The sequence below is a fragment of the Oncorhynchus tshawytscha genome, linkage group LG22 (genome assembly GCF_018296145.1).
Source record: "Oncorhynchus tshawytscha isolate Ot180627B linkage group LG22, Otsh_v2.0, whole genome shotgun sequence".
NCBI classification, from domain to species: Eukaryota; Metazoa; Chordata; class Actinopteri; order Salmoniformes; family Salmonidae; genus Oncorhynchus; species Oncorhynchus tshawytscha.
This window is the reverse complement of record NC_056450.1, coordinates 36,384,986-36,411,081: the sequence shown is the minus strand read 5'-3', so window position 1 is coordinate 36,411,081 and position 26,096 is coordinate 36,384,986. Positions and strand designations below refer to the sequence as shown.

Below are 26,096 nucleotides of genomic sequence, written 5' to 3'. Positions count from 1 at the left end.
GGAGTTCTATCATGACTGTTATAGAATGTTGTAGTGTCATGTTAATGGGGTTCTAACATGACTGTTATAGAATGTTGTAGTGTCATGTTAATGAAGAGTTAGCATGGCTCTTATAGAATGTTATAGTGTCATGTTAATGGGGTTCTAACATGACTGTTATAGAATGTTCTAGTGTCATGTTAATGGGGTTCTAACATGACTGTTATAGAATGTTGTAGTGTCATGTCAATGAAGATCTAACATGACTGTTATAGAATGTTGTAGTGTCATGTTAATGGGGTTCTAACATGACTGTTATAGAATGTTCTAGTGTCATGTTAATGGGGTTCTAACATGACTGTTATAGAATGTTGTAGTGTCATGTCAATGAAGATCTAACATGACTGTTATAGAATGTTGTAGTGTCATGTTAATGGGGTTCTAACATGGCTGTTATAGAATGTTGTAGTGTCATGTTAATGGGGTTCTAACATGACTGTTATAGAATGTTGTAGTGTCATGTTAATGGGGTTCTAACATGACTGTTATCATGTTGTAGTGTCATGTTAATGGGGTTCTAACATGACTGTTATAGAATGTTGTAGTGTCATGTTAATGGGGTTCTAACATGACTGTTATAGAATGTTGTAGTGTCATGTTAATGGGGTTCTAACATGACTGTTATAGAATGTTGTCGTGACATGTTAATGGGGTTCTAACATGACTGTTACAGAATGTTGTAGTGACATGTTAATGGGGTTCTAACATGACTGTTACAGAATGTTGTAGTGTCATGTTAATGGGGTTCTAACATGACTGTTATAGAATGTTGTAGTGTCATGTTAATGGGGTTCTAACATGACTGTTATCATGTTGTAGTGTCATGTTAATGGGGTTCTAACATGACTGTTATAGAATGTTGTAGTGTCATGTTAATGGGGTTCTAACATGACTGTTATAGAATGTTGTAGTGTCATGTTAATGGGGTTCTAACATGACTGTTATAGAATGTTGTAGTGTCATGTTAATGGGGTTCTAACATGACTGTTATAGAATGTTGTAGTGTCATGTTAATGGGGTTCTAACATGACTGTTATAGAATGTTGTCGTGACATGTTAATGGGGTTCTAACATGACTGTTACAGAATGTTGTAGTGACATGTTAATGGGGTTCTAACATGACTGTTACAGAATGTTGTAGTGTCATGTTAATGGGGTTCTAACATGACTGTTATAGAATGTTGTAGTGTCATGTTAATGGGGTTCTAACATGACTGTTATAGAATGTTGTAGTGTCATGTTAATGGGGTTCTAACATGACTGTTATAGAATGTTGTAGTGTCATGTTAATGGGGTTCTAACATGACTGTTATAGAATGTTGTAGTGTCATGTTAATGGGGTTCTAACATGACTGTTATAGAATGTTGTAGTGTCATGTTAATGGGGTTCTAACATGACATTTATCAATGTTGTAGTGTCATGTTAATGGGGTTCTAACATGACTGTTATAGAATGTTGTAGAGTCATGTTAATGGGGTTCTAACATGACTGTTATAGAATGTTGTAGTGTAGTGTTAATGGGGTTCTAACATGACCGTTATAGAATGTTGTAGTGTCATGTTAATGGGGTTCTAACATGACTGTTATAGAATGTTGTCGTATCATGTTAATGGGGTTCTAACATGACTGTTATAGAATGTTCTAGTGTCATGTTAATGGGGTTCTAACATGACTGTTATAGAATGTTGTAGTGTCATGTCAATGAAGATCTAACATGACTGTTATAGAATGTTGTAGTGTCATGTTAATGGGGTTCTAACATGACTGTTATAGAATGTTGTAGTGTCATGTTAATGGGGTTCTAACATGACTGTTATCATGTTGTAGTGTCATGTTAATGGGGTTCTAACATGACTGTTATAGAATGTTGTAGTGTCATGTTAATGGGGTTCTAACATGACTGTTATCATGTTGTAGTGTCATGTTAATGGGGTTCTAACATGACTGTTATAGAATGTTGTAGTGTCATGTTAATGGGGTTCTAACATGACTGTTATAGAATGTTGTAGTGTCATGTTAATGGGGTTCTAACATGACTGTTATAGAATGTTGTAGTGTCATGTTAATGGGGTTCTAACATGACTGTCATAGAATGTTGTCGTATCATGTTAATGGGGTTCTAACATGACTGTTATAGAATGTTCTAGTGTCATGTTAATGGGGTTCTAACATGACTGTTATAGAATGATGTAGTGTCATGTCAATGAAGATCTAACATGACTGTTATAGAATGTTGTAGTGTCATGTTAATGGGGTTCTAATATGACTGTTATAGAATGCTGTAGTGTCATGTTAATGGGGTTCTAACATGAATGTTATAGAATGTTCTAGTGTCATGTTAATGGGGTTCTAACATGGCTGTTATAGAATGTTCTAGTGTCATGTTAATGAAGAGTTAGCATGGCTGTTATAGAATGTTGTAGTGTCATGTTAATGGGGTTCTAACATGACTGTTATAGAATGTTGTAGTGTCATTTTAATGGGGTTCTAACATGACTGTTATAGAATGTTGTAGTGTCATGTTAATGGGGTTCTAAAATGACTGTTATAGAATGTTGTAGTGTCATGTTAATGGGGTTCTAACATGACTGTTATAGAATGTTGTCGTATCATGTTAATGGGGTTCTAACATGACTGTTATAGAATGTTCTAGTGTCATGTTAATGGGGTTCTAACATGACTGTTATAGAATGTTGTAGTGTCATGTTAATGAAGATCTAACATGACTGTTATAGAATGTTGTAGTGTCATGTTAATGGGGTTCTAACATGACTGTTATAGAATGTTGTAGTGTCATGTTAATGGGGTTCTAACATGGCTGTTATTGAATGTTGTAGTGTCATGTTAATGGGGTTCTAACATGACTGTTATAGAATGTTCTAGTGTCATGTTAATGGGGTTCTAACATGACTGTTATAGAATGTTGTAGTGTCATGTTAATGGGGTTCTAACATGACTGTTATCATGTTGTAGTGTCATGTTAATGGGGTTCTAACATGACTGTTATAGAATGTTGTAGTGTCATGTTAATGGGGTTCTAACATGACTGTTATAGAATGTTGTAGTGTCATGTTAATGGGGTTCTAACATGACCGTTATAGAATGTTGTAGTGTCATGTTAATGGGGTTCTAACATGACTGTCATAGAATGTTGTCGTATCATGTTAATGGGGTTCTAACATGACTGTTATAGAATGTTCTAGTGTCATGTTAATGGGGTTCTAACATGACTGTTATAGAATGATGTAGTGTCATGTCAATGAAGATCTAACATGACTGTTATAGAATGTTGTAGTGTCATGTTAATGGGGTTCTAATATGACTGTTATAGAATGCTGTAGTGTCATGTTAATGGGGTTCTAACATGAATGTTATAGAATGTTCTAGTGTCATGTTAATGTTGTTCTAACATGGCTGTTATAGAATGTTGTAGTGTCATGTTAATGGGGTTCTAACATGACTGTTATAGAATGTTGTGGTGTCATGTTAATGAAGAGTTAGCATGGCTGTTATAGAATGTTGTAGTGTCATGTTAATGGGGTTCTAACATGACTGTTATAGAATGTTGTAGTGTCATTTTAATGGGGTTCTAACATGACCGTTATAGAATGTTGTAGTGTCATGTTAATGGGGTTCTAAAATGACCGTTATAGAATGTTGCAGTGTCATGTTAATGGGGTTCTAACATGACTGTTATAGAATGTTGTTGTATCATGTTAATGGGGTTCTAACATGACTGTTATAGAATGTTGTAGTGTCATGTTAATGGGGTTCTAACATGACTGTTATAGAATGTTGTAGTGACATGTTAATGGGGTTCTAACATGACTGTTACAGAATGTTGTAGTGACATGTTAATGGGGTTCTAACATGACTGTTACAGAATGTTGTAGTGTCATGTTAATGGGGTTCTAACATGACTGTTATAGAATGTTGTAGTGTCATGTTAATGGGGTTCTAACATGACTGTTATCATGTTGTAGTGTCATGTTAATGAAGAGTTAGCACGGCTGTTATAGAATGTTGTAGTGTCATGTTAATGGGGTTCTAACATGACTGTTGTAGAATGTTGTAGTGTCATGTTAATGGGGTTCTAACATGACCGTTATAGAATGTTGTAGTGTCATGTTAATGGGGTTCTAACATGACTGTTATAGAATGTTGTCGTATCATGTTAATGGGGTTCTAACATGACTGTTATAGAATGTTGTAGTGTCATGTTAATGGGGTTCTAACATGACTGTTATAGAATGTTGTAGTGTCATGTTAATGGGGTTCTAACATGGCTGTTATAGAATGTTGTAGTGTCATGTTAATGGGGTTCTAACATGACTGTTATAGAATGTTGTAGTGTCATGTTAATGGGGTTCTAACATGACTTTTATCATGTTGTAGTGTCATGTTAATGGGGTTCTAACATGACTGTTATAGAATGTTGTAGTGTCATGTTAATGGGGTTCTAACATGACTGTTATAGAATGTTGTAGTGTAGTGTTAATGGGGTTCTAACATGACCGTTATAGAATGTTGTAGTGTCATGTTAATGGGGTTCTAACATGACTGTTATAGAATGTTGTCGTATCATGTTAATGGGGTTCTAACATGACTGTTATAGAATGTTGTAGTGTCATGTTAATGGGGTTCTAACATGACTGTTATAGAATGTTGTAGTGTCATGTTAATGGGGTTCTAACATGACTGTTATAGAATGTTGTAGTGTCATGTTAATGGGGTTCTAACATGGCTGTTATTGAATGTTGTAGTGTCATGTTAATGGGGTTCTAACATGACTGTTATAGAATGTTCTAGTGTCATGTTAATGGGGTTCTAACATGACTGTTATAGAATGTTGTAGTGTCATGTTAATGGGGTTCTAACATGACTGTTATCATGTTGTAGTGTCATGTTAATGGGGTTCTAACATGACTGTTATAGAATGTTCTAGTGTCATGTTAATGGGGTTCTAACATGACTGTTATAGAATGTTGTAGTGTCATGTCAATGAAGATCTAACATGACTGTTATAGAATGTTGTAGTGTCATGTTAATGTGGTTCTAATATGACTGTTATAGAATGCTGTAGTGTCATGTTAATGGGGTTCTAACATGAATGTTATAGAATGTTCTAGTGTCATGTTAATGGGGTTCTAACATGGCTGTTATAGAATGTTCTAGTGCCATGTTAATGGGGTTCTAACATGACTGTTATAGAATGTTCTAGTGTCATGTTAATGAAGAGTTAGCATGGCTGTTAGAGAATGTTGTAGTGTCATGTTAATGGGGTTCTAACATGACTGTTATAGAATGTTGTGGTGTCATGTTAATGAAGAGTTAGCATGGCTGTTATAGAATGTTGTAGTGTCATGTTAATGGGGTTCTAACATGACTGTTATAGAATGTTGTAGTGTCATTTTAATGGGGTTCTAACATGACCGTTATAGAATGTTGTAGTGTCATGTTAATGGGGTTCTAACATGACCGTTATAGAATGTTGTAGTGTCATGTTAATGGGGTTCTAACATGACTGTTATAGAATGTTGTCGTATCATGTTAATGGGGTTCTAACATGACTGTTATAGAATGTTGTAGTGTCATGTTAATGGGGTTCTAACATGACTGTTATAATGTTGTAGTGTCATGTTAATGGTGTTCTAACATGACTGTTATAGAATGTTGTAGTGTCATGTTAATTGGGTTCTAACATGACTGTTATAGAATGTTGTAGTGTCATGTTAATGGGGTTGTAACATGACTGTTATCATGTTGTAGTGTCATGTTAATGAAGAGTTAGCACGGCTGTTATAGAATGATCTAGTGTCATGTTAATGCATCGTAATGCAGAAACAAGTGGGGCCAGGTTAGGGGAACAGGATGAAACGTCCCAACTCTGTAGACACACGGCTCTGGTTCCTGACATTATCTAGCCTGTAGCCCTGTCTTCAAGATGGCACACTGAAAACAACCTGTTGTATAACAGCTGGAGATGCTCTTATGAATTCATGTTGAAATATGTATGAAGACCGGCATCATTCCTCTCTCTCTGTATCTCTGTCTGTCTGTGCAGCTGATGAATGCTGTGAACACGCTGGACCGAACCGTCCTAAATCAGCTCCACGTTCAACTCATGGAGCTCCGCAGCTGCAAGGGCCACAAGCAGTGCAACCCCCGTACCCGCAACCTGGAGCTGGGTGAGTTCCTCTAACACACACACACACATACGCACGCACACACACACACGCACGCACGAGCACACACACACACACACACACACAAACAATATCTCAGGTTGTTGTGGGTTGTCACTACAGAAGAATGATCTCTGTTTTCTATCCTCATCACCATCATCCTCTCCACCAAACCCAAGTCCTGCCTTGCTTTTGTGTTCTTGTTTTCACCATGCAATACCTCTCATGTATCAATTCTATTACTGCATCTTAAGCGACTACAACCACTCACTCTGGAAGGAGCTCTGTTCCTTTTAATGAAGCCAATTCAGTTGGAAGTCGTTTTATGCTGGTTTTTGTTGTTGTTTCTTTAATACTATTTGAATTTCAGACACCATTTTGCTTTTTTAAAACAACTGCTCTTTCTATCCCCCCTCTCAACACAGAGTTACACCTACATGGCTTAACGAGGTCTCTATGCCTTAATTGATAGGAATCTGTTCCTATATTCTCTAACCACTGCTATTGTCTCTTCTTCAGGAGGTAAAGAGCGAAGCATCTTTGATGAATACAGGTATCTTTACTCATTGACATAAACACCACTCTGCACTTAACTATTTATTAGGTATTAGCACTAAACTCAGCAAAAAAAAGAAACCTCACACTGTCAACTGCGTTTATTTTCATCAAACTTAACGTGTAAATATTTGTATGAACATAAGATTCAACAACTGTGGCATAAACTGAACAGGTTCCACAGATGTGACAAACAGAAATTGAATAATGTGTCCCTGATCAAAGCGGGGGTCAAAATCAAAAGTAACTGGTGTGGCCACCAGCTGCATTAAGTACTGCAGTGCATCTCCTCCTCATGGACTGCACCAGATTTGCCAGTTCTTGTTGTGAGATGTTACCCCACTATTCCACCAAGGCACCTGCAAGATCCTGGACATTTCTGGGGGGAGTGGCCCTAGCCCTCACCCTCCGATCCAACAGGTCCCAGACGTGCTCAATGGGATTGAGATCCGGGCTCTTCACTGGCCATGGCAGAACACTGACATTCCTGTCTGGCAGGAAATCACACACAGAACGAGCAGTATGACTGGTGGCATTGTCATGGTGGAGGGTCATGTCAGCATTGAGATCGCCTGCAATGACAACATACAGCCCCAGACCATGACGGAACCTCCATTCCAATTCAATCCCGCTCCAGAGTACAGGCCTCGGTGTAAAGCTGATTCCCTCGACAATAAACGCAAATCTGACCATCACCCCTGTTGAGACAAAACCGCGACTCGTCAGTGAAGAGCACTTTTTGCCAGTCCTGTCTGGTCCAGCGACAGTGGGTTTGTGCCCATAGGTGACGTTGTTGCCGGTGATCTCTGGTGAGGACCTGCCTTACAACAGGCCTACAAGCCCTCAGTCCAGCCTCTCTCAGCCTATTGCAGACAGTCTGTGCACTGATGGAGGGATTGTGTGTTCCTGGTGTAACTCGGCAGTTGTTGGTGCCATCCTGTACCTCTCCCGCAGGTGTAATGTTTGGATGTACCGATCCTGTGCAGGTGTTGTTACACATGGTCTGCCATTGCGAGGACGATCAGCTGTCTGTCCTGTCTCACAGTACGGACATTGCAATTTATTGCCCTGGCCACATCTGCAGTCCTCATGCCTCATTGCAGCGTGCCTAAGGCATGTTCACGCAGATAAGCAGGGACCCTGGGCATCTTTCTTTTGGTGTTTTTCAGTGTCAGTAGAAAGGCCTCTTTAGTGTCCTAAGTTGTCACAACTGTGACCTTAATTGCCTACCGTCTGTTAGCCGTTAGTGTTTCTTAAAACGACCGTCCCATAGGTGCATGTTCATTAATTGTTTATGGGTCATTGATAAAGCATCGGAAACAGTGTTTAAACCCTTTACAATGAAGATCTGTGAAGTTATTTGGATTTTTACTAATTATCTTTGAAAGACAGGGTCCTGAAAAAGGGACGTTTCTTTTTTTGCTGAGTTTATATAAAATGAATATAAACATTCCTAAAAGATAGTTGACTATCTACTTGGCCTAGAATACGTTGACAGAATACACAACACTTAGAAAGTACATAGAGATTGTGTATATGGGGAGACGTGTGGGGAGACGTGTGGGGCGAAGTGTGGACGTCACAGGAGGTTGGTGGCTCCTTTTTTGGGGAGCACGGGCTCGTGGTAATGGCTGGAGCGGCATCAGTGGACTGTTATAAAACACACAGGTTTTCTATGTGTCTGATGCCATTCCATTTGCTCCGTTCCGGACATTATTATGAGCCCTCCTTCCTTCAGCAGCCTCCTGTGCTGGAGGTGCGATTGAGAGTGTGTTTTTTGGTGTTCCCTTTCTCTCCTCTCTCTCTCTCTCTCTCTCTCTCTCTCTCTCTCTCTCTCTCTCTCTCTCTCTCTCTTTCTTTCTTTCTTTCTTTCTCTCTTGTTTTTTCTTTGCATCTTTGCACGACATCTGGTTTGGGGGATTTGCACTGAGCACTTTTCTAACCCTGGGGAGTACTCAGTGTATGCTTCACTGTCTCTACACTCCTTCTAACTGAGATGGGAGAAGGTTGAGGGCTTATTTTCTTCTGCTTGAACGGGCTGAATAAAAGTCTATCTTATTGCTGCTTGTGCATCAGGCAGTTTCAACGCAGAAAGTGGCCAAAAGTGAAGATGCCCACCTCCAAATCACTGTGAGTCTGGAACTTCACGATGCCACCAAACAGTCTCCTCTAACGGTCTCCTCTAACAGTCTCCTCTAACGGTCTCCTCTAACGGTCTCCTCTAACGGTCTCCTCTAACGGTCACCTCTAACGGTCACCTCTAACAGTCACCTCTAACAGTCACCTCTAACAGTCACCTCTAACAGTCACCTCTAACAGTCACCTCTAACTTGTTTTTTCTTCCTCTCTTTCGTTCCTCTTTCATTTCGTTAGTTTTTTCAACTCTGGGTTTTTCCAGGCTTGCCTGCTGCTCTCTGCTAGTTCTAGTTAATAACCATGACTGTCTCACTCTCCTGTCTGTCTCACTCTCCTGTCTGTCTCACTCTCCTGTCTGTCGCTATGAATGGATGTAATTCTAACCTGCAAGGTTTAGGCAGCTCACATCTCATACTGTCCTGTTGCTTGTCACCTGTAGAGGGCGCCATCCACCCCCACCGCCCAGCACATCTGCCTTAGTCATCTAATCATCTCTACCTGTAGAGGGCGCCATCCAACCCCACCGCCCAGCACATCTGCCTTAGTCATCTAATCATCTCTACCTGTAGAGGGCGCCATCCACCCCCACCGCCCAGAACATCTGCCTTAGTCATCTAATCATCTCTACCTGTAGAGGGCGCCATCCACCGCCACCGCCCAGCACATCTGCCTTAGTCATCTAATCATCTCTACATGTAGAGGGCGCCATCCACCCCCACCGCCCAGCGCATCTGCCTTAGTCATCTAATCATCTCTACCTGTAGAGGGCGCCATCCACCCCCACCGCCCAGCGCATCTGCCTTGGTTGACTCTCACAAGACTGCAGTGCCTCACAATGTCTCTCACTCTTTCTGATACGCTGCTGTCCATGTGTCTTATCTGTTTCTCCATGTAGCTGCCTCATAAACTAGTGTGAATGTCAGAGAATGAACCCATTCAAGCATTCATATAGAATAGAATACTACTCTGTCCTGGGACCAGTTTACTGGGAGCAGTGTTCACGTGGTGGTGGTGATGAGAGTACAGACACAACGGGAGACAGAGGTTTGCTGTGGATGACACTGTTTTGTCTGTGTGATCTTGTCTCATCAGAGGACAGATTTGGGAAGGCTGGGAGGGATAGGGTCCAGGAGGCGACAGTGGCCCCGTCAGAAGCACCCAGTGCAGAAGGAACGGGAATGGACTGGTCAGAACTTGAACCCTTGTACAGACTTGACAAGCAGGCGTATGATCTCAAACTCAACTTCAACGTCAGCCTGGAGGACTGGGACAACTTTGACTGGACCGTGGACAGGATGTTCACGATGCTAGGCAACTTCAACCACCAGCCGAATGGGCGCCGCAGCAACTTGATTCCTGGGGAGGGTAGAGGAGGAAGAGACCACGCCCTGGTGTCCTCAACGGACCAATCAGCCTCAGCCATCTACCTGACCACCCTGGCCACTCCAGCTCTCCTGCTGAGAGAGGCTGCGGCCGAGGTCCTGAGGGAGGCGTTGGGGCTGAATGGAGGGGAGCACCGCTCTTCCTCCTCCTCCTCCTCCTCTTCCTGTCCTCCAGTCCCAGCTGAGGAGGGCCGCTCAGACTGGGACCACTCCCCACCTCTCCTCAACCAGTTAGGGGAGGAGGGCCCGCCTAGACTGCATGACGAGGATGAGGAGGGCAGGGATAGGGGTGATGAAGAGGAGGAGGAAGAGTTGTTTAGGAGACGGTCGGCCCGGTGGAGGCTGAACCATGCTCACTGTCAGTGCAGTGACTTTGTTCAGGAAGCTGAGAACGGGTTGCCTGTATGACTGCCTGTAAGACCCCTCTCTCACTCTGTCTCCCCTCCTCACATGAGATTTTAGGGAGCCTGAATCAGCACAATGTCACCTCTGGCCTGTCCACCACGCAGACCCGCTTAACTTCTCACCCTCCTCGTCCTCAGGCCACAGCAACACTTCCTGGCTGATATGGGGGTGAGCCTGTCCCTTTAATCAAGACTGCAGTCCTCCAGTGCCCCAACCATATCCCAGACCAGCAAGCGGCCCATTGCTGGCCCCTTCCTGTAATACACCAACGGACTTCACCAAGAGATTCTTTATGAGTGAACACAGCAGCAGCACATGATTCTTTATGAGCGAACACAGCAGCAACACATGATTCTTTATGAGTGAACACAGCAGCAGCAGCCCATGATTCTTTATGAGCGAACACAGCAGCAGCAACACATGATTCTTTATGAGTGAACACAGCAGCAGCAGCCCATGATTCTTTATGAGCGAACACAGCAGCAGCAGCCCATGATTCTTTATGAGCGAACACAGCAGCAGCAACACATGATTCTTTATGAGTGAACACAGCAGCAGCAGCCCATGATTCTTTATGAGCGAACACAGCAGCAGCAACACATGATTCTTTATGAGCGAACACAGCAGCAGCAACACATGATTCTTTATGAGTGAACACAGCAGCAGCAGCCCATGATTCTTTATGAGTGAACACAGCAGCAGCAGCCCATGATTCTTTATGAGTGAACACAGCAGCAGCAGCCCATGATTCTTTATGAGCGAACACAGCAGCAGCAGCCCATGATTCTTTATGAGCGAACACAGCAGCAGCAACACATGATTCTTTATGAGTGAACACAGCAGCAACACATGATTCTTTATGAGCGAACACAGCAGCAACACATGATTCTTTATGAGCGAACACAGCAGCAGCACATGATTCTTTATGAGTGAACACAGCGGCAGCAACACATGATTCTTTATGAGCGAACACAGCAGCAGCCCATGATTCTTTATGAGCGAACACAGCAGCAGCCCATGATTCTTTATGAGTGAACACAGCAGCAGCAGCCCATGATTCTTTATGAGCGAACACAGCAGCAGCAACACATGATTCTTTATGAGCGAACACAGCAGCAGCACATGATTCTTTATGAGTGAACACAGCAGCAACACATGATTCTTTATGAGCGAACACAGCAGCAGCAGCACATGATTCTTTATGAGTGAACACAGCAGCAGCAACAGCACATGATTCTTTATGAGCGAACACAGCAGCAGCAGCACATGATTCTTTATGAGTGAACACAGCAGCAGCAGCACATGATTCTTTATGAGTGAACACAGCAGCAGCAGCACATGATTCTTTATGAGTGAACACAGCAGCAGCAGCACATGATTCTTTATGAGTGAACACAGCAGCAACACATGATTCTTTAGAGCAACACAGCAGCAGCAGCACATGATTCTTTATGAGTGAACACAGCAGCAGCAGCCCATGATTCTTTATGAGTGAACACAGCAGCAGCAGCACATGATTCTTTATGAGTGAACACAGCAGCAGCAGCACATGATTCTTTATGAGTGAACACAGCAGCAGCAGCACATGATTCTTTATGAGTGAACACAGCAGCAGCAACACATGATTCTTTATGAGTGAACACAGCAGCAGCAGCACATGATTCTTTATGAGTGAACACAGCAGCAGCAGCACATGATTCTTTATGCACAGCAGCAGCAGCACATGATTCTTTATGAGTGAACACAGCAGCAGCAGCACATGATTCTTTATGAGTGAACACAGCAGCAGCAGCACATGATTCTTTATGAGTGAACACAGCAGCAGCAGCACATGATTCTTTATGAGTGAACACAGCAGCAGCAGCACATGATTCTTTATGAGTGAACACAGCAGCAGCACATGATTCTTTATGAGTGAACACAGCAGCAACAGCACATGATTCTTTATGAGTGAACACAGCAGCAGCAGCACATGATTCTTTATGAGTGAACACAGCAGCAGCAGCACATGATTATTTTCCTATTGCAGGATATTACTTTGCTTTGTTTTTTGTTTTTGGGGAGCTTTGGGAATATGAGAGGAAAATAAACTTGATTGATTTTTGATATTCATTGGATTCTTTGAAAAAAGATTGTGTATTCTATATGTGTATTTGACTTTGTTTGTTTTTACTAATGGGTGTATGAATTGGTGCTGGTTCCACCCCCCTGTGCTGACTACGTGTATGTGGCACATTGATTAAGGCTTTTTTTTAACCAATGTGTTACTAAGTCATTTTTGAAAACACTTAATTCCACAAAATGCAGATGATCAATTATGAGGTTCAGTGATACACACACACACAAACACACACACAACTCACACACTTTGAGTTAGAGTGCTGTGGACACGAGGAGGCCGTGGTTAGGGTTGGAGTGTAGGTAGGAACTGGGACTACGTGTCATCTAAGTGCCATATCTTTTCAGTGTTGCAGCTTATTTTAGTTCTACTATGTTTCTAATGAAAAACAAGAGACTTGATATTTATGTGAATCAAAGCATTCCCTTTTGTTGCGTTCATATTTTCATTTCAAAATGACTGGAGTTCTGGACGTTTAACAGAATAAGAGTTTTTACTGAAAATATCTCTACCGCTACAACTTGGTAGCTGTGGCATTAACCGTTTTGAGAGAGTCCAATCAGAAAACATGCAATCGAAGACACTTATCTGATGTGAACCCACTGAGACGTATAGAGATCACAACATTGTAGCTGTCCCATTATGGTGTCTGTGACAGTATGGGCAGCACCACTGAAGCCATTTCCATTTTAAAATAGTCCGTTTTCTTCTTCTTTAGATAAAAAAAAAAGTGTAAACTAATATAGGTGTCTTATCGCCTCCTGCAGTGCTGGAGTCCTGAACCAAATTTAGTGTCATTCATTTATTGTGGCCACTAGATGGCAGTCACATAGCTTGAAGCCATTTACAAACTAGGCAAACCATTTTAAAGAAGAAGACAATGCTCTGCTTATTGGCTGATCGCTCCCAACCCCATACGAATCTCTACACAGTTGACTACTGTAAAATGCCTGGAAGCCCTCAATGGCAATATCCATGCAAAAACAGGTTATTTCTATGTAATGATCCTTATACATCTCTATGTGTAAACCTGACTTGTCTAGTCTGGTTGGTTCATCCAGGAAGTCTGTTTCATGAAGTCATCAGTCCACAGTTGAGTTCCCCTGCTAAGACGTTGTTGCATGTATCAACCAATGGTTGTGTGCCAGGTCATCGACTGTGCTGTCGGGCACCAGATTGCTAGGACATATGATATGGCTAGCTGATATGTAAAATAACTATCCAATGGCTGGGCAGAGGAACGTGCCCCACTACCTCTCTCTGATGTCATCAAAGGCTTCAGAGAGAAAAGGTGTGCTTGTTTTGCAAGCCGATGTGTCCCAGAGATGGGCGGGACATAGGTTTCATGACCCACTCACCTTATACAGCAACCCTGGCAGTTTATTCTGCCTAATACCACTTAGAGATACTCAGACACATGCTGGCTTGTAAAACAAGCCCACACAGTCACGATCGGCCATAACTTCATGGTCTAAAGACTGTAGTTACACATGTTTCTCTTAGAAATAAAAATACATGGAAAAATAAATGTATTTAACAAATGCTGCATTCTTTATAACAGTAGATTTGTTCGCTATACATGGTGCTATTGGGGTCTCAACATATATATAAAATTGCTGTGTGTATTTGAATGTAGGTTTTTGCGATTAATGTAAATGTTAAAATATATTTTATAATAAACAGATATTACCTATCACACAGCGCTTCATCAAAAGGGTCAAATAGTGGGTGCTTATATTTCTCCTGTTTCACTGCATGTACAAGTGGGTAACTTGTACAAGTTTGGTAATGGGAATTTAGCATATCTGTACTCCCCCTGACAGTGGGTTCGTGGCCAGGGATCTGTCGTTATTGACCGGGAACCTGGAGCAATTTGGGTTGAGTGACTTGCTCATGTGCAGATCAACAGATTTTTCACCTTGTTTTTACGGGGATTCAACATATCGACCTTGCGGTTACTGGTCAAATGTTCTAACTGCTAGGCTACCTGCCGCCCTACACTGCACCGATGCTTCACCCCTGTAAGTAGTCTTCTGATGTGAATACCCTTGAGCAGAAGGAATCTTTCCACCCTCAATTTACCAGGACACCGAACCCCCACCCCCCAATAATTTTGTACTATATTGTACGAGGTAAAACAAGTCTCTTCTCCCCCTGGGAAAAAATAAGCAACAGTACTTGTTATTCGCACTTTGAAATGGACTACTGTATGTGGACAAAAAAAAAGAGAGGGTTTTATCATAACGATGCCTTGTGTAGTTCCATGGGTTTATCGTGCATATATTTTGGTTTCCAGTGAACAGTTGATAGCTGTAACTAGTTTGTGAATAAAGTGTTGAATGCCAAGGTTTCCTCCTCTTCACTTAGTCTGGGTTGTGTTTATTTAACATGTTCAGACCTGCAGTCCTTGATTGGGACACTCTGTTACCAATACCATACATGCCTATTTCTTATTTGGACATTCATGTACTGTATAACATATTTGTCTGGGTTCTAACTAACCATACATTTGATCTTGTTCCATATTCAGCCAACAGGTTTCACTGGTTCTTTCAGCTTTGGAAGCTTTGGTGAAAAGTAAATATCTTGATAAATGTGTTGATTTATTGGTACACATTTAAGAATGATTTCCCAAACAGTTAATTTAATAAATAGACACTGATCCAAACTTTTGGACACAATTGGATCTGGGGTGACAGTCAACATGAGTCTGGGATGTATATTTCTGTCTCAGCACTAGGTGGGTGTATTGGGTCATGTTGACACCGAGATCATCAGACACCCCAATGCAGAGGGAAAACAGAGGGGTATACTACAAAGCAAATTCGATGAGTTAGCTAGCTAACTTTGATAAACAACCAGAAATAACTATTGACTTTCTGATTAATTAAGAAAGCTTAAACTTAGATATGTGTTTTTGATTGTTGAGTCAATAAGACCATGCCCATTTCAAACTTATCCTTCTAAAATATATATATATTTCAGAATATTTAGGCAAGTTAGCTGGCTAACTCATTCTAGCTGCTTTCTAGTATACCGCTCAGTTAAATACAGTCCGTTAGGGATCAGATTACATATAAACCATGACCATGGTGGAGTTTCGTGGAGGGGTGTGTGTGCTGTACTGACTTGCACACAGACGGGGCAGGGGTGAGGCAGTACTGTGCTCTAGTTACGTGGAAACGCACATACATAGTTTCAACTAGTGGGAAATCTACTACAATGCAACTCTTATTCCAACTTTTTGCTCATACAATGTGAGGAAGATGGCCGAGACAAGGTATGCAAGTTACTATTTACTGTACAGTGTATTGTCAATGCATGTAACTTTGTGTTTCTCTTGGTGAACGAAACTAGACCGATATAATGTGACTCGTTTTTTGCTGTTGATCCTCGTGTTGCCGCTTCTCACTTCTGCGGATTGATGATTTCCACTGTCTGCTGTGCTACAGTAAAATATTACAACGGGCTTCAAGTAGGCTATAGTCTGGAGATGGAAGTTTTACATTACTCACTTACATTACTTTATAGGAAAACGTATTGTCTCGGTTTCCCTTTGCGTGCCTCAAATTTAAAATGTTCCCTTTATTTGAAATGCAAATGGTATGCTATGGAAATGAAAAGAACAAACATTTGTCAAACGCAAATTGTTATTACCATATAAACCCAGTCTAAGACAATAACATGTAGCCAAGGATTTGAACAAACTCATTTCAAACGGATAAAAAGCTTGAAATGAAGGACACCAAGAAGACATACAAACTGATGCATTGGGAGGTGAAATGTTATCCCATTTCAATAATTATTTGATAGTTCTGGATCAATATATTGTATTCATTACGGATGTAGTCCTTCTTTTCAAGAGAAAGTCATCCTAAAACACTGCATGCCTGTCCAATAACTACACTAGGGTCTATTACACTGTTCCTTATCGGTGTGTAAAACCATGCCTCTGGGCAACTTCAACGTTCAAACACGAGATCCAAGGTTTTTACAATGGATTAATGGGCTAGTCTGGGGGGAAACATGCCTGGTCTTGACCGGCATGCATGTCGGTGAACAGATGCTGAACGCTACAGGAGAGGGCTGGTTAGTTACACATGGTCCAGCATGCTTTCCCTCTGGTGCTGTGTCAGTCAATCTGGCGCTCAGTCAGGCACGGGGCGGCAGGGTAGCCTAGTGGTTAGAGCGTTGAACTAGTGATCGAAAAGTTGCAAGTTCGAATCTGTCGTTCTGCTCCTGAACAGGCAGTTAACCCACTGTTCCTAGGCCGTCATTGAAAATAAGAATTTGTTCTCCCTAGTAAAATAAAGGTAAAATAAACTTCCCATCCCGACTTTCATGTGTCCATCAGCGGGACGGGCGTGGACGTATTTTATTCATATTTTAGTTCAACTGACTAGAGTCGATTAGCTGTTTAGTGTTGGCCTCATGCTATATACCATTTATATAAAGACATATAATGATTGGGGTAGTTTAGATGAATTGGTTAGCCTGTAATCAGTTGATGAGTGCAGTGGATACAGCAGTGTATTGCTCTTACTGAATAGAGATGTGTGAGTACTATATATATAATAACAGAGATGTGTTACTACTGTACATATAATCACACTTGAAGGGCGTCCAAGTTACACATTGTGAAGACAGTGAGCAAATGGAGGCCATGGAAGCATTAACTATGTTTTATTGTGCTGTGGAAGCCAGAGTTGGATTGTATGATTGTGGTCCAATTTTAATGATCAGTTTCGTCTCTTGAAGCTTGGCAGATGTTTCTACAAATAGCTTGGTTCCGCAACCAAAGTAAAAACACAAATAAAAAAACACATGCATGTTCCATAGCACTATTACTATTATACTAACTAGTACTATTATACTAACTATACTATTATACTAACTATTACTATTATACGAACTATTACTATTATACGAACTATTACTATTATACTAACTAGTACTATTATACTAACTATACTATTATACTAACTATACTATTATACTAACTATACTATTATACTAACTATTACTATTATACTAACTATACTATTATACTAACTATTACTATTATACTAACTATTACTATTATACTAACTATACTATTATACTAACTATTACTATTATACTAACTATTACTATTATACTAACTATTACTATTATACTAACTATTACTATTATACTAACTATTACTATTATACTAACTATTACTATTATACTAACTATAATATTATACTAACTATTACTATTATACTAACTATTACTATTATACTACTATTATACTAACTATTACTATTATACTAACTATTACTATTATACTAACTATTACTATTATACTAACTATTACTAGCTATTATACTAACTATTACTATTATACTAACTATTACTAGCATACTAAGTATTACTATCATACTAACTATTACTATTATACTAACTATTACTATTATACTAACTATACTATTATACTAACTATTATACTAACTATTACTATTATACTATTACTATTATACTAACTATACTGGTATACTAACTATTACTATCATACTAACTATTATACTAACTATTACTATTGTATTATTACTATTATACTAACTATTACTATTATATATATATAAGTATTCAATATGGTCTATAGTCATATACTAACTATTACTATTATACTAACCCTAACTATTACTCCCTATTATACTAACTCCCTAACTATTACTGTTATACTACTATTATACCTATTACTATTATACTCCTATTATACTAACTATTACTATTATACTAACTATACTATTATACTAACTATTACTATTATATAACTATTACTGTTATACTAACTATTACTACCATACTAACTAGTCCTATTACTATTATACTAACTATTACTGTCATACTAACTCTCCCTACCCCTAACTATTACTATTATACTAACTATTACTATCATACTAACGTCTCCCCTATTATACTAACTATTGCTATTATACTAACTCCTATTATACTAACTATTACTATTATACTAACTATTATATACTAACTATTACTATTATACTAGCTTATATACTAACTATTACTCCCTAGCATACTAAGTACCCCTATTATACTAACTATATTATACTATTTATACTAACTATTACTATTATACTATTACTATTATACTAACTATACTAGTATACTAATATTCTCCCCGTCCCGTCCCCGTCTCCCCCCCCCCGTCCCGTCCCCCGTCTCCCACCCCCCGTCTCCCCTCCCCGTCCCGTCTCCCACCCCCCCCCCCGTCCCCCGTCCCGTCCCCACCCCCGAAACTAGACCGATATAATGTGACTCGTTTTTGCTGTTGATCCTCGTGTTGCCGCTTCTCACTTCTGCGGATTGATGATTTCCACTGTCTGCTGTGCTACAGTAAAATATTACAACGGGCTTCAAGTAGGCTATAGTCTGGAGATGGAAGTTTTACATTACTCACTTACATTACTTTATAGGAAAACGTATTGTCTCGGTTTCCCTTTGCGTGCCTCAAATTTAAAATGTTCTCTTTATTTGAAATGCAAATGGTATGCTATGGAAATGAAAAGAACAAACATTTGTCAAACGCAAATTGTTATTACCATATAAACCCAGTCTAAGGCATGTAGTCAAGGATTTGAACAAACTCATTTTTAATGTTTGTATCTGTCTGAGCCCCGACACGCCAGGTATGTGGGACTGTTTTTACTGGTTGGGGTCACTATGTGCTGACTGGGAGTTTGGGCTGTAAAGCTGCATTGTTGGGCCACTGCCTGCAGGATGAATCAGAGAGAACTGACCATTGTGGACTTCATCAATGACCATTTTAGATGTTGTCAAAGACCTTTAGTCCTCCACAGCTGAGTCTGTGTGTTTATTTTATTTATTTAACCTTTATTTAACTAGGCAAGTCAGTTAAGAACAAATTCTTATTTACAATGACAGCCTACCCTGGCCAAACCTGGACAATGCAGTGCACCGCCTTATGGGACTCCCAATCACATCCGGATGTGATACAGCCTGGATTCGAACCAAGGACTGTAGTGACACCTCTTGAACTGAGATGCAGTGCCTTAGACCGTTGCATCACTTGGGAGCCCTAGAATGCTGGTTGTTGGTTGGTTGATGGAAAGTAACTGTGTAGGTTCACGTGCACACTCCTTTATGTGCACGTGTGCAATTGTTTGCGTTGTTGTTGTATATCTGTAGGCAATAATAGGTTTGAGTCAACGTGGCTAAACAGTGATCCCCATAGTGGTAGGGTGAGAACAGGCAGGGAGTGGTACAGTAGAACAGTGATCCCCATAGTGGTAGGGTGAGAACAGGCAGGGAGTGGTACAGTAGAACAGTGATCCCCATAGTGGTAGGGTGAGAACAGGCAGGGAGTGGTACAGTAGAACAGTGATCCCCATAGTGGTAGGGTGAGAACAGGCAGGGAGTGGTACAGTAGAACAGTGATCCCCATAGTGGTAGGGTGAGAACAGGCAGGGAGTGGTACAGTAGAACAGTGATCCCCATAGTGGTAGGGTGAGAACAGGCAGGGAGTGGTACAGTAGGACAAATCCTGGGAATGGTAGGGTGTGTCAGTGCAGAGACCTTCTCTACTGGGTGGGGAGGGAGACAGCTGTGAGGAGGCGCGTCTGAGCTGCCCAGGCCATGAATTAATGAAACTGTACTGCTACACACTAAAGCTGTGGTAGAGTACTTCTAAACCTGACATGTAAGTTAGTCATGACTTTGTAACAACACAAGACAATCAAAAAGCAACGGCTATGGATTAACTGAGGGGTATCCTACGAAACAGGTTTGAGGAGTTAGTGAGGTAAATCTAGGTCAACTTTGGTCAACTCTTCAGCCAGTAGTAACCACAATGCCACCAATGCTACACAACTACACAATGTCATTATGACTGTCCGTCATGTGTCGTCTCCAGCCATAACTGTCTGTATATCCAAGTGAAGACGATTGTTTTCTTCATCAGGAGTCCGAGTCTGCCACATCTTGCCGTGGCCAGGAGTCCCTTAGGGCAGTGTACAATTGTCCCAGCATCGTCCGGGTTAAAGGAGGGTTTGGCCCGGGGGACTTTACCTGGCTCATCGCGCTGAGCGACTCCTAGAGCGCGCTGAGTGACTCCTAGAGCGCGCTGAGCGACTCCTAGAGCGCGCTGAGCGACTCCTAGAGCGCGCTGAGCGACTCCTAGAGTGCGCTGAGCCAGGCGCCTGCAGGCTGACTTCGGTTGTCAGTTGAACGGTGTTTCCTCTTGACACATTGGTGCAGCTGCTTCCGGGTAAAGCGAGCTGGTATTGAGAAGTGTGGTGTGGTTGTTCATGTGTTGGAGGACGCATGACTCGACCTTCGCCTCTCCCGAGCCTGTTGGGAAGTTGCATCAATGAGACAAGATCGTAAATGGGTATGACGAAATTGGGGAGAAAAGGGGGGTAAAATGAAAATGTATAAATACTATTAAAATGTGTAATGTTAAAATACATCACATTACACATTTATTAATGACAGAATGCATTTTAAACTTCACACAATGACACACTTTTTTATGACTTTAATAAAATGTGAAGCAAGGTGCTTGTGCAGTGATAATTACACCAAAGACGCTATTAACGCCATTAAGTAATAAAATAATGACATTAACGATACGTTATAAAATAAAGACGGCATTAACGATAAGTAATTAAATAATGACATTAACGATAGGTAATAAAATAATGACATTAACGATAAGTAATAAAATAATGACATTAACGATAGGTAATAAAATAATGACATTAACGATAGGTAATAAAATAATGACATTAACGATAGGTAATAAAATAATGACATTAACGATAGGTAATAAAATAATGACATTAACGATAAGTAATAAAATAATGACATTAACGATAGGTAATAAAATAATGACATTAACGATAAGTAATAAAATAATGACATTAACGATAAGTAATAAAATAATTACATTAACGATAAGTAATAAAATAAAGATGACAAGAATAACTTCTTGACGCAACCCATCCCGTTACCGGGATAATTTTCATCAACAACCGCTGAATTGCAGAGCGCCACATTCAAATAATATTACTAAAAATATTTATATTCATGAAATCACAAGTGCAATATAGCAAAACACAGCTTAGCTCTTTGTTAATCCACTTGTCGTGTCAGATTTTTAAAATATGCTTTACAGCGAAAGCAATCCAAGCGTTTGTGTAAGTTTATCGATCACTAGACAAAACATTATCAACACCTAGCATCAAAGTAGCTTGGTCACAAAAATCAGAAAAGCAATAAAATTAATCGCTTACCTTTGATGATCTTCAGATGTTTTCACTCACGAGACTCCCAGTTACGCAATAAATGTTCCTTTTGTTCCATAAAGATGATTTTTATATCCAAAATACCTCACTTTGTTTGGCGCGTTATGTTCAGAAATCCACAGGCTCGAGTAGTCACGACAACGCAGACGAAAATTCCAAATAGTATCCATAATGTCCACAGAATCATGTAATTTCTTTGTCCCATCGCGCTCTATCAACTCCTTGTGGTGGGCCGTGTGCCTCAAAGCTGATCCCGACACATTGGTGCAGTGCGGCTTGGCAGGGTGGTGTTTCAGAAGACGCATGGCTCTCGACCTTCACCTCTCCGTAGGGGAGTTGCAGCGATGGGACAAGATTGTAACTACCAATTGATTATCACGAAATTGGGGAGAAAAAGGGTTAAAAGTAAAAACATATATAATTATTAGCTAAGTAGTAAGAAATTGCAAAGTTGCTAATTAGCTATAATTTTTAAGTTGTCTGTGATGAGATTCGAACTCGCAACCTTTGGGTTGCTAGATATTCACGTTAATACACCTACCTACCCACCCACCCACCCGCCCTACTTTCATTTTTGCCTTAAGTAATCTTCTGTCTTATGTAACCATACAAAAATGCAACATATCATACTAATTTGCATGTCCTGGATTTGCATGTACTATGTAACGTCTAGTCTATGAGACCAGGCTGGGTTCTTCTCTAGGTTTCATCCTAGGTTCCTGCCTTCTACAGAGCTTTTCATAGCCACTGTGCTTCTGCCTCTGCATTGCTCGGCTGCGTTTCTGAATAGCACATTGTGACAACTGTTGATGTAAAAGGGCTGAATAAAAATAAATTTCATATTCTATTCGGGGGGAAAACACAGCAACCAGCACTGGGTCTAATGTTACTCTGATACAGTGTTTCCCATATATGTATACAACCAATGAAATGGGATTTAATTTGGATTTGATTTGAATTCACCTTATTCAACTCCTTGTGGGCTTGAGGATTAGTTGACAAGTTGAATCAGGTGGGCTTGAGGATTAGTTGACAAGTTGAATCAGGTGGGCTTGAGGATTAGTTGACAAGTTGAATCAGGTGGGCTTGAGGATTAGTTGACAAGTTGAATCAGGTGGGCTTGAGGATTAGTTGAATCAGGTGGGCTTGAGGATTAGTTGAATCAGGTGGGCTTGAGGATTAGTTGAATCAGGTGGGCTTGAGGATTAGTTGACAAGTTGAATCAGGTGGGCTTGTGTGCTGTTGGGGTTATTTGAGGACTGGAGTTGAGAAACACTGTTCTAATGAGTAGATATTTCCACAAACACTTCAGTTGCCTTAATAACATTCCCCAAAATACTCCTGCAGTCCAAACCCCTTGGCGCCCATCCCTCTCCGTTTGGTTTTTACCGCTACCCAGTAGGTGCTTATCTGTGGTTGTGTGGATTTAACTCCCTGTATTTAACTGGTCTAACTGGCCTGTTTCCTTGGCATGGTGTTCCTTAGGCCTGGGTCACAGAGTAGTAGTCAGTAAAAACGCCTGCTCATTAAGACGGGCCGTGATTCAGGGTCTCAGCTCATTAACATAGCTAGGACGTGTGCTACATTGACTCTACTCCTGAGTCTTGACTTAAAGACCCATGCCAGGGTTGCTGGTTATGTTCTAATCCAAATTGACGGTAATGAATGCTGTATACATGATTTTTTTTTTTTTTTTTTTGGCTCCTAGCCCACAGTGTGATGAGGAATAGGCTGTATACCCGGAGATGATGTGTTATCTAACTGCCTGCTTCCCGGTGAATAGTTAGAAAGTACCAAGCAACATTTCAGTCACTGCTGACACTACAATGCCCTCACCCTAAACTTCACCTGCTTGATTGTTTTAACGTTTTAGTAGAAGAAAAAGTAAAGAGTCGAATGTTACGTTTGTTAAATGTTAAAATGTGGTTTAATCTTTCATGACATTATCAGCATGATGGTCCAGCAGGCACTGTATCCCCCGGCTGCCTTCTAGACACCGATCACTTATTCTAGGCATTTTGCTGATGTCATTCAGTACAGTACGTAGCCTGTACCAGAGAAATGTCACGTTTGAAATGACACGAGTTTTGTAATGTAAGTGATTGATAATGGAACCAATGATGGCTACAACCACGAAACCTGTAGTAGTAGTTAAAGTGATAACAAAATAAAAACAGGGATGCGCATTCATGTTCTAAACTTAGCTTTCTATTTATCATTATGACATCAATTCAGGCCATTTATCAGCTCTACTACCTTCTACTACCTACCTCCGTCCTGTGATACCACCACTCTGAGATAATATACAAAAGTGAAAAAAACTATACAAACCGTAAACATTACACATACAGAGGTTTCAAAACAATAAAGACATTACAAATGTCATATCACAATTAGTGTTGTAACAATGTACAAATAGTTAAAGTACACAAGGGAAAATAAATAAGCATAAATATGGGTTGTATTTACAATGGTGTTTTGTCTCTCTCTATCTCTCTCTGTCTCTCTCTGTCTCTATCCCTCTGGTTGATCTAAATGGAAGTGTGAAAGGAGATTTAATCTTCATAACAAACACTCTCCACCTCTACATTGTTGCTCTGGGGGGGCTTGAGAAATGTCTCTGCGTGTAAAGGAAGGATCGGGGGAAAGCCTCTGTTGTCAGCCCTGCGTCTCTTTCCTGTGATTTATATAAGAGGTTGGAGGGGAGGAAACCTTCTCACAGTATGTGTTGGATCAGCACCCTGCTGCAACATGTCTCAAAGAGATTTAGAATAATTGACTTCTCCATGGTAACAGAGTTGGAGTGGCGGCTGGCTGGGTAGTGGTGTTGACAGGGGAGTAGGAGGACTGTTGATAGGCATGGTGTTGATATGTTCTGCTGTTTGATGAGAAAAACCTAATGAGAAACTATATCACACAGACATATAGCCTGCCCTCTCCTGTCCTGTCTTCTCCTATCCTCTCGTTTCCTCTCCTGTCCTCTCTCCTGTCTTCTCCTGTCCTCTCATTTCCTCTCCTGTCCTCTCTCCTGTCTTCACCTGTCCTCTCGTATCCTCTCCTGTCTTCTCCTGTCCTCTCGTTTTCTCTCCTGTCCTCTCTCCTGTCTTCTCCTGTCCTCTCGTTTCCTCTCCTGTCCTCTTGTTTCCTCTCCTGTCCTCTCTCCTGTCTTCTCCTGTCCTCTTGTATCCTCTCCTGTCTTCTCCTGTACACTCGTATCCTCTCCTGTCTTCTCCTGTCCTCTCGTATCCTCTCCTGTCTTCTCCTGTCCTCTCGTATCCTCTCCTGTCTTCTCCTGTCCTCTCGTATCCTCTCCTGTCTTCTCTTGTCCTCTCGTATCCTCTCCTGTCTTCTCATGTCCTCTCGTATCCTCTCCTGTCTTCTCATGTCCTCTCGTATCCTCTCCTGTCTTCTCATGTCCTCTCGTATCCTCTCCTGTCTTCTCCTGTCCTCTCGTATCCTCTCCTGTCTTCTCCTGTCCTCTTGTATCCTCTCCTGTCTTCTCCTGTCCTCTTGTATCCTCTCCTGTCCTCCCGTATCCTCTCCTGTCTTCTCCTGTCCTCTCGTATCCTCTCCTGTCTTCTCCTGTCCTCTCGTATCCTCTCCTGTCCTCTCCTCCTTACCTTTTCCTCTCAGCATGAAGAGTCGTCATGAACCATTTCCGACTGCCCGTACAGAACGAGACTTCTAATGAAGGGTTCATGGTTTAGTATTTTCAATTAACAATCGGCCAAAGGTTTTTCACCTGCCAGGTTGACAAACAAAAGACTCTTCAAGGAGGGGTTTCCTTTGTATGTGTCAGAGGAGTGTTTGCATACAGCCACACACACACAGTGGGTCTGAGTGACTAACCTTGTTCACACCCTGTTGTCATGCAGCTCAGTAAACACAGTGGCTGAGGTGCTCAGCCAGGCACCTCTCTGTAGTTAGAGGCTTGTTGTTATCTCTCACAGACAGTGGAAAGGGTTA

The 26,096-nt window shown here is 40.9% G+C and overlaps 2 protein-coding genes across 10 annotated transcripts in view; both read left to right on the top strand.

The window, feature by feature from the left end:
- LOC112222430 (extracellular sulfatase Sulf-2-like) overlaps positions 1-10,187 on the top strand; it is a 290,565-nt gene extending 280,378 nt beyond the window's left edge. For 4 of the 7 annotated variants that reach the window (XM_042304151.1, XM_042304155.1, XM_042304150.1 and 1 more), the window contains 4 exons: positions 6,105-6,228; positions 6,745-6,778; positions 8,857-8,910; positions 10,009-10,187. In XM_042304151.1, coding sequence (XP_042160085.1) covers positions 6,105-6,228; positions 6,745-6,778; positions 8,857-8,910; positions 10,009-10,039 — 243 coding nt within the window. In that variant the 3' untranslated portion in view covers positions 10,040-10,187. Of the gene's footprint in view, positions 1-6,104; positions 6,229-6,744; positions 6,779-8,856; positions 8,911-9,355 lie in introns of all 7 variants that reach the window. The other 3 variants (XM_042304154.1, XM_042304156.1, XM_042304153.1) reach the window with 2 other exon arrangements.
- Positions 10,188-15,946: 5,759 nt separating this feature from the next.
- The window catches only part of LOC112235750 (rho GTPase-activating protein 39), a 165,126-nt gene continuing 154,976 nt past the window's right edge, over positions 15,947-26,096 (top strand). For all 3 annotated transcript variants that reach the window (XM_042304142.1, XM_042304144.1, XM_042304143.1), the window contains exon 1: positions 15,947-16,102. In XM_042304142.1, the coding sequence (XP_042160076.1) occupies positions 16,089-16,102 (14 nt within the window). In that variant the 5' untranslated portion in view covers positions 15,947-16,088. The remainder of the gene's footprint in view (positions 16,103-26,096) is intronic.